Raw genomic sequence first — 13,687 nt, 5'->3', positions numbered from 1 at the left:
ACACAGAATATACTACATCAATGGTCTCTTGGTCTCTTAAGGACCTGCTCAATATTCTATCCTAGGAGAAGCTGTCCTTAGCACTCCAGATGGGACCCGGTCACTGCTCTGCTCCGTAGCACTTTCATCTATCATATAGCCCCTCACTACTCTACCCCCTTGTGTATGGTATCTTTCCCTGTCTGCCTCTCCTACAACTTTGAAAATTCCTGGAAGAAGAAATCGTGTCTCATTTATCTCTTTTTTATTTTTTAGCATTTTATGAAAGGAATGAATCATTCTTTTCCTAGAACACCCTCTTCATTTCCACTTGGCTTTCTTGTCTTCTCACACAAAAGGTTCCACTGGCTATTTTTGACTTAAATTTTTTTTAATTTTGCATGTATTTATTTGAAAATTTACTGGAAAAAAGAAATAAAACACTTTTAGGCATTAATTTTAAAGCATTCAATAAACAATAGTAGACAGGAATATATAATATTGTCCCTACGCACTTAAACTCTCCTCCTATTGAGGCCATCCTCCTAATGAAAATTATCTTGGATAATGAATAAAGTAATAAATAATAAAGTAATTCCCAACCTCAGCTGTCATTCCCATCTCTCTCTAGTTTTCATCCACATACACCTACTTTTTTTAAAACTTTTTAAAAAATTGGTGTATAGCTGCTTTACAGTGTTATATTAGTTCTATTTTTGACTCTTGAATTCAATATAATAATTATATTAGAAAACTAAGTTATATATAGTTCCTCTTTCTGTTTTTACATTTACAAAATTATTTTAATTTATAACCATAAAAATTGTTGTTTAGTCGCTAAGTCATGTCTAACTCCTGGTGACCCCATGGACTGTAGCCTGCCAGGCTCCTCTGTCCAGGGGGTTCTCCTGGCAAGAATACTGGAGTGGGTTGCCATTTCCTTCTCCAGGGCATCTTCCTGTACCAAGGATTGAAACTCAGTCTTCTGCATTGGCAGGTGGATTCTTTACCAGGGAAACCATGGAGTTGTAGATTACTGCCATATAATTACTGCAGTTAGAGTCAAATTTTACTTGTTGTATTTCCCTGAATCATGTGGGATAACTGATCTTGTCTAATTCTAATTTTAATTTGATAAATAAATATTTAGGAATGTTACCATTAAAGGAAAGGAAAAGTGAAACCTCTAAAGCAACATGAAAGGAAAAAATTACCCAATGTTCATTTTGATATATTTTATGGTTTAATGTATTGATAGAAATATACTGTTTTTAAAACATAAACTATCTCTACACTAAACGTCTTGTGGTTATGTCTGTATAAGCAAAAATATCGTGTGTTGTAGCAACCATAAAAAAATTTAAAGTACAAAATAGTCTTTAAATTCTCTGCCCCCATAACTAAAGTAATAGCTCTGTGCTTTAGTTATCTTATTATCTAGACCTGTTATCTAGTATGTAAACCTTTTCACAAATAAATGGATGTAGAATAATTCACCTACATTAAAAACAAAGCTATTCAACTTTCATCTAAGAGTCCCCAGATTTGCATACATTAATTCACAAGACCAAGACCTTTCAAAGTTTAGCCTGCCAACCCCAAATCAGGTATTTGTTAATAATTGGTGAATGATTAACTTGTATTTGTTAACACTTCTGATTTATTGATATTTAACAATTTGAATAAGCAATAATTTCCCATGGTTCAGTAGTTAAAAGTTATCGAGGCATAAAGTGGTTGGTTTTCCTCTTTCTCAGGTTTCCCATTTGCCCACTCCCCATCCTCAGTTGTTGTTTAGTTGCTAAGTCGTGTCCAACTCTGCGAACCCATGGACTGTAGCCTGCCAGGCTCCTCTGTCCATGGGATTTCCCAGGCAAGAACACTGGAGTGGGTTGCCATTTCCTTCTCCAGAGGATCTTCCCATCCTAGGGATTGAATCTGTGTCTCCTGCTTGGCAGGCGGGTTCTTTACCACTGAAGCCATCTGGGAAGACACCCATCCTCAGTACCTGGTTGTAATAAGCTTTGCAATTTATAAATCATTAACATTAAAATAATCAAATTTAATCACCCCAATCTGAATTATTTGGCCATTTCAAGAGAGAGTAGGCTTTTCATTTGTTTTTGATTTGCTATACTATTTGATATTTTTATTCATTTCCTTCTTTTTAAAAACATCCCTATTCATTTCCATCAAAAGGAAACAAAGACCCTAGAATAGGCACAGAAATATGTATGATTAGAAATTCAGTTTACATTCTCCATTTCCTATTTTGATTTAAGGATTTATATTATTATACCTCTTTTCATTACATAATTATCAAAGCTGGTTAAGGCATCATTGTACCTTCAGCATCCCACCTTGCAACCATAGGATTCTCAAAGAAGATTACATTCTCGTGAACTTCAAGCGTGACCTCTATGGGTGGAAAAACATTTTCTGCTTCAAGGTCTTCTGTAGTTTCCGGAGGATATGTATATTTCTGCAATCCCTCTTTGAGTATCTTTTAAAAATGACCAAGATAACACTAAGTTAGAAGCTGACTGGTAAGAGTTTATGATGCAGAGTTATGCAGAGTAAGCTATGTATGTTAAATAAACACTGCAGTTTAGTCACATTTCACTATAGATTGACAAATAAAATGTCACAACAAAATTAAAACTAATGATTGAGGGGAAAGAATCACTACATTTGAATGTAATTCAGAACTCTTCTATAAGCCAGATTCTAGGCTGGCTGGCACTTAACTATTCATTTTATTTCTCCAATAATTCTATGAGATATGTGTTGAACAAAGAAGATAACTGGGACTTAGAAAAATCAATTAATGTGCCAAAGATTACAAAATGACTTCAAGAAGGCACCAGAAGGCAAAAGTATTGGATTGGCCAAAAAGTTCATTTGGGTTTTACCCTAACATCTTATAGAAAGATCTGAACAACAAAATCTTAAAAGATTTGACTAACCCAGTAGATGTATAGGACCCCAAATCTCATGTTCCAGTAACTTGGTTAGGGTGTGTGGGTGAAGACAGAAAGAATAAGCAACCTTTTGAGAAGCGTGGAAATAAATGAATGAAATTAAAAATCATCATATTGCATACCTTAAACTTATGCAGTGTTATATATCAATTACATCTTAAAAAAGCAGGGGGGTGGTGATGGGGAGAAAGTAAATTAAGCCAAGAGCAGATGTCTGTGGGATAAAGAAGATTTGTTTATTATCAGAATTTAGCAGAGATGGATCTAGGAAAGGGAAGATTACAAATGTTGCAAAACAGAGGAAAAACTGGTTGGGGAAAATTTCTAGAGGAAGTGTGAGATTATTTAAAAGGGACTTAGAAAATGAGGAAGGTCTCTTTGTTGCAGGAGAGAAAAATATGTGTGATGGAGAATACTCTGGGCTCAAATAGAGCACCTAGAGTAGTATCAGGATACCAGGACAAAATTCAGGAATTCAGGAACACCAGATCTTTGTATGCATCCTTGAAATTCCCAGTTCAGGCTTAGACCTTCCTATGGATAAAGAGTTTTGAAAGCCTACCTCCACCAAAGGGTGTCTTTTTGGACTCCACTCTGCCCTTCAGGTATTTCTGAGGTAGGGAAGGCTGATTTAAATAGACTCTTCAAAGTGGCTGCGTGCTAAGTCGCTTCAGTTATGTCTGACTCTTTGCAACCCTATGGACTATAGCCCGCCAGGCTCATCTGTCCATGGGACATCCCAGGCAAGGATACTGGAATGGGTTGACATGCCCTTTTCCAGGGAATCTTCCTGACCCAGAGATCGAACCTGTGTCTCCTGAATCTCTTGCATTTATGGCGGATTCTTTATTGCTGAGCCCCTGGGGAAACCCCTCAGAAGGGCTATAAACCAAATTATCTCTCCAGGGTCAACCTAATAACTGCATTCTCATTTATGAGAAGGAGAAAGGAACAGCAATATTATCCCTAAGAGGGTAAAAATTAGTTTAGAGGGGTCATGAAAAAATTGTACTCTTTTAGGTATAAAACACAAATATACATACAGCACATATGTAAATATACAGTATACATGTAGTATTAATACTTTATGGGGGGAGAGTTAGGAAAAAAGTCTACAAAGGCTCTTTGGAGGGGTGATAATGGAAAAAAAAGATAAATACTACACTAATTCAAGAATGCCTATGCATAAAGAAGTTATGGCTTCTTCTAGGCTCCTCTGTCCATGGAGTTCTCCAGGAAAGAATACTGGAGTGGGTAGCCATTCCTTTCTCCAGGGGATCTTCCTGACCCAGGGATTGAACCCAGGTCTCCTGCATTGCAAGCAGATTCTTTACCATAACAGGGTATTATCTGGGGGTGTAGGCCACTAAAAGTTAAGTCAATACTAGTGCAAATGTTACTACTTACTGAAACAAGAGCGAGAACTCCTTGAAAAATGATTGACAACTGCTACCATCCGTATCCTTGTTACTCAGTGAGTGCTATCTGTGCATCAATACCACTGGCAGTGCCCACATCAGTGCTTTTCAAACTTTCATGTGCAGTTACTATGCAGATTCGGTGGACCTGAGGTAAAGTCCCAAATGATGCATTTCTAACAAGTTCTCAGCTGATACAGATGCTGCAGGTTCATGAACCACACTTGTATATCAAGAATACAGACCAGTGGTTCTCAAACTTTGGGGTGTGTCTTGCTAAAACACAGACTGCTGAGTCTTAGCTCCAAACTTTCTGATTCAGTAGGACTAAGGTGGGGGCAATGGATTTGCATTTCTAGCAAATTATCAGATGATGCCAAATGATGTTGATGCTTCCGGTCGAGGGACCACATGCTGGGAACCACTGATTTAGACTAGAATCCACAAACTATGGTCCTTGGAAAATCCAGCCCCCCACCAGTTTTTGTAAAATAAGTTTAACTGGAACACAGCCATGTCCATTCATCTACCAATGGCTACTTTAATGTTACAATGGCAGAGCTGAGGAGTTGCAACAGAGCTGGTATGGCTCACAGAGCTGAAAATATTTACCACCTGGCCCTTTACAGAAAAAATTTGATGACCCCTGAAAATGACTGTCATTATTAAGGCCAAATTGGCATAATATAAACAGAGTTACAGGTTTACAATTAAATTAACATGTATGAATTCTAGTTTTAAAATCTGTTATTATTTCAGATTCCTCTCCTTTAGTATCTGATTTTGATTCATAAATTCAAGACAGCTTAAAATTACATTTTCCGCATTTGTGGTTGTTTAATAGGGTTAAATCATTTTAGGGTTAAATAGATGTTAAATCATTTCAGATAAAGTTAAAGCATGAGAAATTATTTTATCCATAAATTTTGATTCAAGAATCAACCTACTTCCACAATCATCCAGCCCTTCATTGGTTTACACTGTGGAGGAAGCTCCAAAATATCCAAGTGGTACACTCCACCCAGGGTTGTGAATTGGCATAAATCAACCTCATTTTCTTCAAGGAAATAGGGCTTTTCAGAAGCATTCTCTAACAGCAACTCCTGTGCTGAAATTAATCAGATTGATTGAGTTTCTAAATAGATCACAACATTTCTGTATTTTCTTAGTAAGGAAATGAAAGCATTCTAATACTGGTAAAGAAAATTTTTATTTAGCAACTACACATTTTCAGAATGTGGTTAATTCAAAATCATTAACTTTAAAGTAGGAATAGGCATGCATAATATTAGGGTGCAGGGGAGGGCTCCATTTATATTTTTCATAGGTAAATTATCTCATAAGGATTACGGAAAAGTTATAATGATATAAGCCTAGTTGACTGTTGACAAAAAAGTGTGTTGGAAAAAGTGAAGTGGACAAGAAGTCTGTTATAAAACTATGCTAAGAACTGTATAAAAAATACATTCCTAAGGAGTTTCTGGGAAAGAAGCAAAATGATAAAGTTAATGAAAAAGATTCCATAAATCTCAAACTAGAAGTTCTGCAAATTAGACATCACTATCATCTTGACATTTAAAAACTGTATCCAATTGTTATTTGCCATGATAAGACTAAATACAAAAGTGTGAAGAAATTTCTAACTTCAAGTGTGTGCTTATGAATGTTCAAGGCAACATTGCTTGTAATAATAAAAAAAATTAGAAATAACCTTATTTAAGTCCTTATTAATAGATGATAATGTCCCATAGCATTACATAGATACTTTAAAAAGTAAGGTTACCAATGTGTTCTGACTTAGAATAATGTTGAATATTATTCATTTAAGTAGAATATGTATTGTGTTTTATGTGTGTATGTACAATAACAAATATTGTTAGGTGAAAAAAAAGTAACTTTCAATGAGAATATTCATATAATATGACCTGATGGTTTTATTTAAAATCAAAAAGAGAGAGATGGAGACAGAGTACAACAAATTCAAAAGAATTGTTAACACTGGTTATCTCAGTAGAGAGATGAGGAAGAATTTTCACTTTAAATATACTTCTGCAACATCTGAGTTGATTTTCTAATATCCTTGCATTTCTTTTGTAAGCAGAAAATCCCAGTCAAGTTAAATTCTAAAAATGTGACTTGGAAGAATACCTGCTGAAACTGTTTCACTTAGTAATTTCATCTCCATTTCATATTTTGTGGCTTCAGGTTCTTCCTGGACAGGACACTACAGAGAACACAAGGACGGACAGGGGTGAGCGTCAGTGTCTGCCGCAGCCCAGAGCCACTCCCTTCCTATTCTAGTTCCCACTAGGTTTCTGCTACCGTAATTCTAGGACCCCAAATGGGCACTTGCTCTGGTCTAAAACTGGACTCAAAAATAATACTTTAAAAATGAATTTAAATGAGAGCATATCTCCACAAACCTCACAAGGCCAGGAGCTAGTCGCTCAGATTCTCTGTGGAAAACCCCCAAGCACAAAACAGAGGGACTAGGAAGCCAGGCAATCTATACAAATATTATTTATATTGGCATTTTGGTTTTAGCCAAGTTTTTGATTTTGCTTGATTTTGTCAATAAACCCTCTGAGTAATTCCAAAGCCTGTTTTGGGTAAGCCTCTCAAGAAAATTAAAGATGCCATGCCCTAAGTAATGTAGAAGATATTATTATATCCTGGAATAGCAAAACAGAATACTACTGTGCAAAAAGAGGACAGAGGAATTTAAATATGCCATGTGGCACAGTGGTAAAGAATTTGCCAGCCAATGCAGGAGATGTGGGTTTGATCCCTGGGTCAGGACGATCCCCTGGAGTAAGAAATGGCAACCCCGCTCCAATATTCCTGCTGGAAAATTCCATGGACAGAGGATCCTGGCAGGCTACAGTCCATGGGGTCGCAAAGAATCAGACATGACTGAGTGACTGAGCACACACGCACGCCATTAACTTACCTTTGTGAACTTAAGCAAGTCATTTAAGCATTACGAGTCACAAAGCCCTGATCTAACAACTGATGTGGCATGCATCTGTGCACTAGACATATAATAGCTCTTGTAAACAATCCTAAGCTATTATCTTCATTTTACAAAAAGAGAACTGAAGCTTATGGAGATAACTGGCCTAAGGGTCCAATAAAATAATAAAAGTAAAGAATGTTGCACACTGTAAACTACTAGATAAATGCAGTGCTACTATAAAACTTTAGCATGTGTGTGCTCATATTTGCAAATAGGAAGGATTATATCCAGAAAAATTCATTTGCCTTCAAACACCACCTGTCCTTTTGTACGGCAATAGAAGAACCTCATACCAGAATCCTAGTCAGAAGCTTAACACCAGTTAATCCCACCATGCTGCTCATCCTCATCTACAAGGCCCAGTCCTTCTTAGTAGATGATCTTTTCTCTTACTCTCATCACTATATTTTTTGTATCTTCCTCTTGACCAGTTTTAATACCATGCATTCTCTGCCAACCTTTTCATCTGGCCTCTGACACTTCTCACTTACTAATTCATTCATTCAATGAAGCTTTACTGAGTGCCTGAATTGTACAGGCAGCACTAGATACTAGGAGTAAAAAGAAAGAAAAAGCGAAGGTCCTTGCTTAAGGAGCTGCCAGTCTATGAGGGAAGCAGGTCAACAAAGCGGGTGCTATAGTGCAGGAAGGGGTCCACAAGAGAAATGCAAAAAAGAGTGGCTAATTCTGTGGGAAGACAGTCTGTGCGTGGTAAAAATAGAAAACCCTACAGGAAGGTGGTAAAGTTTGAACTAAATCTTGAAAGATAATTAGGTCTTCTCAAAAATGGTGGGAGAGAATTCCAAGTGTGAATGAAGGCGGAAACGTATGAAGCAAAACAGAGGGTTCCAAACACCCACAAGTGGTCAGGTATGCTTGGAATGAGACAGGCTAGGAGGGTAAAGATTTGAAGCTGGAGAGAGGCAAGGTCCAACTTGTGGAGAGCACTGGATGCCACTCTAAAGATTAGATTTTCTTCTATGGGTAGAAGAGAGCCCCGGAAAGACTTACTAGGAAAGTAACACAAAGAAATGCATTTGGAAAGGGTTTTTTTTTTGGTGGCCAGATGATGATGTATTGCTTAGTAAAGAGTAGGGAATCCAGGGACTTTCTTGGTTGAGAGTCTGTCTTGCATTGCAGGGAACACGGGTTTGATCCCTGGTCTGGGAACTAGGATCTCATATGATACAGAGAAACTAAGCCCCTGTGCTGTGGCTACTGAGACCGTGTGCTCTGGAGCCCGTGCCACGACTAGAGGGGCCAAGCACCGCAACAAAAGATCCCACATGACGCAACCAAGACCTGATACAGCTAAATAAGTAAATAAAATAGAACAAACAAATAAATAACTATTCAGAATAGGAAGTCCAAGGTAAGAGGATCAGGGCACAAGTCAAGATAGATGCAATCAGGGTCATTAGAAGGAGCTTAGATGAGAGAGGATGAGGAAGTAAATCAACATAGCTTGGATGGAGAATGGATATAGAAGACTGATTTTCAAACGCTTGGCTTAGGTAATAAGATAGATAGTGGTAACAATTATCAAGAAAAGGAAGAATTGCTTTGGGGGGAAAAAGTAGTAAATCTGATCGTGGATATGTTGAATTTGAGATACCCATGGGACATCTAAGTGGCCTTTGATATTCTCTACCATTAAAAAGCCAGCTGCATTTTTTTCTTACAGGAAGGATTTTCTCTGACAACAGTATCAAAAGATATCAAACCAACAAGGGAGTCAGGCTTTCCAATTCACAGTTTCAAATATTTGAGAATTCTTCAGCATGTAGATCAGACTGGTTTTCTACCTTGCAGGGAGACCAAAGAATTTAGACCTTCTCAACAGAACCTTGATAACCCCAGTACTTCAGTATGCAACAATAGGAATTTATCCACATCTCTATCATCACACAACAGAATGATCTTGTATTTAGCTCAAAATACTGCCCTATAATTCACAATTTTTATAATTTTATGTTATTCTTTAGCTTAATTGACTCTTTTTTGAAGCTAGACTTCTAGAGAATGGAAGCAATGGGTCAATTTACACTCTGCTGCAAGCTCCTGAATCTTGATAATTATTCTAGAATGTTTTCCTGTCATCACAGCTAGAACATACTCCTGCACAAAAAGTAAACTCCAAACCACATTTATTGATCCTATAATCCTTCAGCGTTTTACACATTTTAAAGCTCCTTCTGTTTCTTGGCAGTGAAGCTGGAAAAAATGCTTCTTTCTTGATATTATCATCATGTTTATATCTGCTAAAGAAAAGTACTCTTTCAACCTAACTGTTTCAGAAAATTTTCCACGTACTTTTTTCTTATAGCTAAATTTTAATATGTAGCATTTTGTCAAGTCTCATCAATTACCAAAGTGGAGTTTTTCTTTGAATTACACTAAATTTATAATAAATCTATTTTTAAAATAACATTTAAAAAACTGTTTGTGTGGAAATGTGGACAGAATATGAAGCAGAGAAGGTAAAGTATAACTTTTCAATGACATCTTGGCTCAATTGGCTTATGAATTGGCTTCTAACATGGAAGAACTTCATAGAACACTAGCAAAGTATTTTTCATTGCAACTTGATTAATGTGCAGTTACTGTAATGTGGAAATTATTTTAATATGTATGTAACTTGAATGTGATATAAAAACATAGCTTGGATCATGAATAAGATCATGAAAGCTGACTAGAAATTCCAGAAATAGATCTCAGGAGCCACTTGGGAATGTAGCATATGGCATTTCAGATCAATAGGAAAAACCTAGGTTTATGGGTAAGTGTTTTGAGAGAGCTCACTAAGATTTGAAATAAAATAAATTTAGATTCTCCCCTAATTTACACATTTAGAAAAGACAGAGGAACCAGAGAGCAAATTGCCAACATCTGTTGGATCATAGAAAAAGCAAGAGAATTCCAGAAAAACATCTATTGCACTTTATTGATTACGCCAAAGCCTTTGACTGTGTGGATCACAACAAACTGTGGAAAATTCTTAAAGAGATGGGAATACCAGACCACCTTACCTGCCTCCTGAGAAATCTGTAGGCAGGTCAAGAAGCAACAGTTAGAACTGGACACGGAACAACAGACTGGTTCCAAACTGGGAAAGGAGTATGTCAAGGCTGTATATTGTCACCCTGCTTATTTAACTTATATGCAGAGTACATCATGCAAAATGTTGGACTGGAGGAATCACAAGCTGGAATTAAGTTTGTCGGGAGAAATATCAATAACCTCAGATACACAGATGATACCACCTTTATGGTAGAAAGTGAAGAGGAACTGAAGAGCCTATTGATGAAAGTGAAAGAGAAGGGTGAAAAAGTTGGCTTAAAGCTCAAGATTCAAAAAAAACTAAGATCATGACATCTGGTCCCATTCACTTCATGGCAAACAGATGGGGAAACAATGGAAACAGTGAGAGACTTTATTCTGGGGAGCTCCAAAATCACTGCAGATGGTGACTGCAGTCATGAAATTAAAAGACGCTTACTCCTTGGAAGAAAAGCTATGAGCACCCTAGACAGCATATTAAAAAGCAGAGACATTACTTTGCCAACAAAGGTCCGTCTAGTCAAAGCTATGGTTTCTCTAGTAGTCATGTATGGATATGAGAGTTGGACTATAAAGAAAGCTGAGTGCCAAAAATTGACGCTTTTGATCTGTGATGTTGGAGAAGACTCTTGAGAGTCCCTTGGACTGCAAGAAGATCAAACCAGTCAATCCTAAAGGAAATCAACCCTGAATATTCATTGGAAGGACTGATGCTGAAGCTGAAACTCCAATACTTTAGCCACCTGATGCAAAGAACTGACTCATTGGAAAAGATTCTGATGCTGGGGAAGATTGAAAGGAGGAGGAGAAGGGGATGACAGAGGATAGATGGTTGGATGGCATCACCAGCTCTGTGGACATGAGTCTGAGCAAGCTCTGGGAGTTGGTGATGGACGGGGAAGCCTGGCATGCTACAGCCCGTGGGGTCACAAAGAGTCGGACACAACTGAGTGACTGAACTGAACTGAACTACTTTACACTAAGTTCCAGATAGATAAAAGACCTAAATGTGAAAAGATAACTAAACCAATCAAAAGCCACAAAAATATGAAAATATATGAAGAGAACAAAGGAGATTTGATATCAACAATTATCAGAGAAAGAAATCTTGATATTGTTGCTGTTGTCCATTGAGTGGTGATGCTATCCAGCCATCTCATCCTCTGTTGTCCCCTTCTCCTCCTGCCTTCAGTCTTTCCCAGCATCAGGGTCTTTTCTTATGAGTTGGTTCTTCATATCATGTGGCCAAAGTATTGGAGCTTCAGCTTCAGCATCAGTCCTTTCAATGAATATTCAGGGTTGATTTCTTTTAGGATCAACTGTTTTCATCTTCTTACTGTCCAAGGGACTCTCAAGAGTCTTCTCCAATACCACAATTCAAAAGCGTGTGATACTGGACATCTGCAAAATGTCAGTACTGGATACCATATGTTTGATAGAATGTCTTGAATTTTCTTTCCCATCAAAAGAAAATCTATACAAAAGAAATTCAATTTTTTTCATCAAAACATAATTTACAGTTTCAGAATAAAGTGTTGGAACTGACTCTTGGTAAAGAATTGAAGATGAATTTTGAAAATACAATATCATATGGTTCATTTTGGATAAAAGATAAGAATGGTTATCCTGAGTGTGCCAAAGTCTCATTCATTCCTGTGCTTTTAATACTACCTATAAGCTGGTGGTTCCCAAACCCATGCTAGAGATGCTCTTCAGGCCACATACATTTATTTGCTCAGCCCTGGAAGTCTACACACACATATATGATGGGCAGATCCAACTTTTCCCTTAGAACCCCAGGTTCACATTTGCCTACTTGATATTTCCACTTTTGTGTCCTAAACTTACCATGCCCCTCCAAAAATCCTCTGGTTTCACTGTCACTCTCAACCAACTCAGCCCATTCCTGTCCACCTCAGTAAACTGTTTCAGTTCAGTTCAGTTCAGTCACTCAGTCGTGTCCGACTCTTTGTGACCCCATGAATCGCAGCACGCCAGGCCTCCCTGTTCATCACCAACTCCCGGAGTTCACTCAGACTCACATCCATCGAATCAGTGATGCCATCAAGCCATCTCATCCTCTGTCGTCCCCTTCTCCTCTTGCCCCCAATCCCTCCCAGCATCAGAGTCTTTTCCAATGAGTCAAACTCTTCGCATGAGGTGGCCAAAGTACTGGAGTTTCAGCTTCAGCATCATTCCCTCCAAAGAAATCCCAGGGCTGATCTCCTTCAGGATGGACTGGTTGGATCTCCTTGCAGTCCAAAGGACTCTCAAGAGTCTTCTCCAACACCACACTTCAAAAGCATCAATTCTTCGGTGCTCAGCCTTCTTCACAGTCCAACTCTCACATCCATACATGACCACAGGAAAAACCATAGCCTTGACCAGAGGGACCTTTGTTGGCAAAGTAATGTCTCTGCTTTTGAATATGCTATCTAGGTTGGTCATAACTTTCCTTCCAAGGAGCAAGCGTCTTTTAATTTCATGGCTGCAGTCACCAGTAAACTGTTTAGTTTCCCCAAATTAAAATTCAGCATGATTGTTTATTTTACCTCCAACATATTCCCAAACATATCCACTTTTCCACGTCTTACTACCACCTTTGTCCAAGCCACCACGACCTCTCATGCTTCTCGTACTATTGAACTTGATACCATGTTTCTAGGGCTTTCCAGGTGGCATAGTTGGTGAGTGAGTGTCACTCAGTCGTGTCCAACTCCTTGCGACCCCATGGACTATAGCCCGTCAAGACTGCCATGCTCTACTGTCCATGGGATTTTCCAGGCAAGAATACTGGAGTGGGTTGCCGTTTCCTTCTCCAGGGGATCTTCCCAACCCAGGGATTGAACTTGTATCTCTAGAGTCTCCTGCATTGGTGGGTTCTTTACCAACTGCCAGCCTTCCTTGGTGACTCAGATGGTAAAGAATCTTCCTGCTAGGCAGGAGACCCTACAGTCCTTGGGGTCACAGAGTCGGACAGGACTGAGACTGTACACACATGCCATGCTTCCACTTTAGTGAAAGAAAGTGAAGTCGCTCAGTCGTGTCTGACTCTTTGGGACCCCATGGACGGAGGAGCCTGCACCAGGCTCCTCCGTCCATGGGTTTCTAGGCAAGAGTACTAGAGTGGGTTGCCATTTCATTCTGCAGGGAATCTTCCCAACCCAGGTCTCCCACCTTGTAGACAGACGCTTTACCATCTGAGCCACCTTCCACTTTAGGCCCTCACAATT

General features: G+C 38.4%; 1 protein-coding gene across 8 annotated transcripts in view; it reads right to left on the bottom strand.

Moving 5' to 3' along the window:
- The window catches only part of DNAI7 (dynein axonemal intermediate chain 7), an 87,865-nt gene that overhangs the window by 8,780 nt on the left and 65,398 nt on the right, over positions 1–13,687 (bottom strand). For 7 of the 8 annotated variants that reach the window (XM_070789943.1, XM_070789945.1, XM_070789950.1 and 4 more), the window contains 3 exons: positions 6,527–6,602; positions 5,326–5,486; positions 2,326–2,482 (listed from right to left, as the gene is read on the bottom strand). In XM_070789943.1, coding sequence (XP_070646044.1) covers positions 2,326–2,482; positions 5,326–5,486; positions 6,527–6,602 — 394 coding nt within the window. The remainder of the gene's footprint in view (positions 1–2,325; positions 2,483–5,325; positions 5,487–6,526; positions 6,603–13,687) is intronic. The other variant, XM_070789949.1, reaches the window with a different exon arrangement.

The sequence above is a fragment of the Bos indicus genome, chromosome 5, assembly GCF_029378745.1.
Source record: "Bos indicus isolate NIAB-ARS_2022 breed Sahiwal x Tharparkar chromosome 5, NIAB-ARS_B.indTharparkar_mat_pri_1.0, whole genome shotgun sequence".
In the NCBI taxonomy this organism is placed as follows: domain Eukaryota; kingdom Metazoa; phylum Chordata; class Mammalia; order Artiodactyla; family Bovidae; genus Bos; species Bos indicus.
The sequence above is the reverse complement of the archived record's forward strand: the minus strand, read 5'-3'. Positions and strand labels throughout refer to the sequence as shown.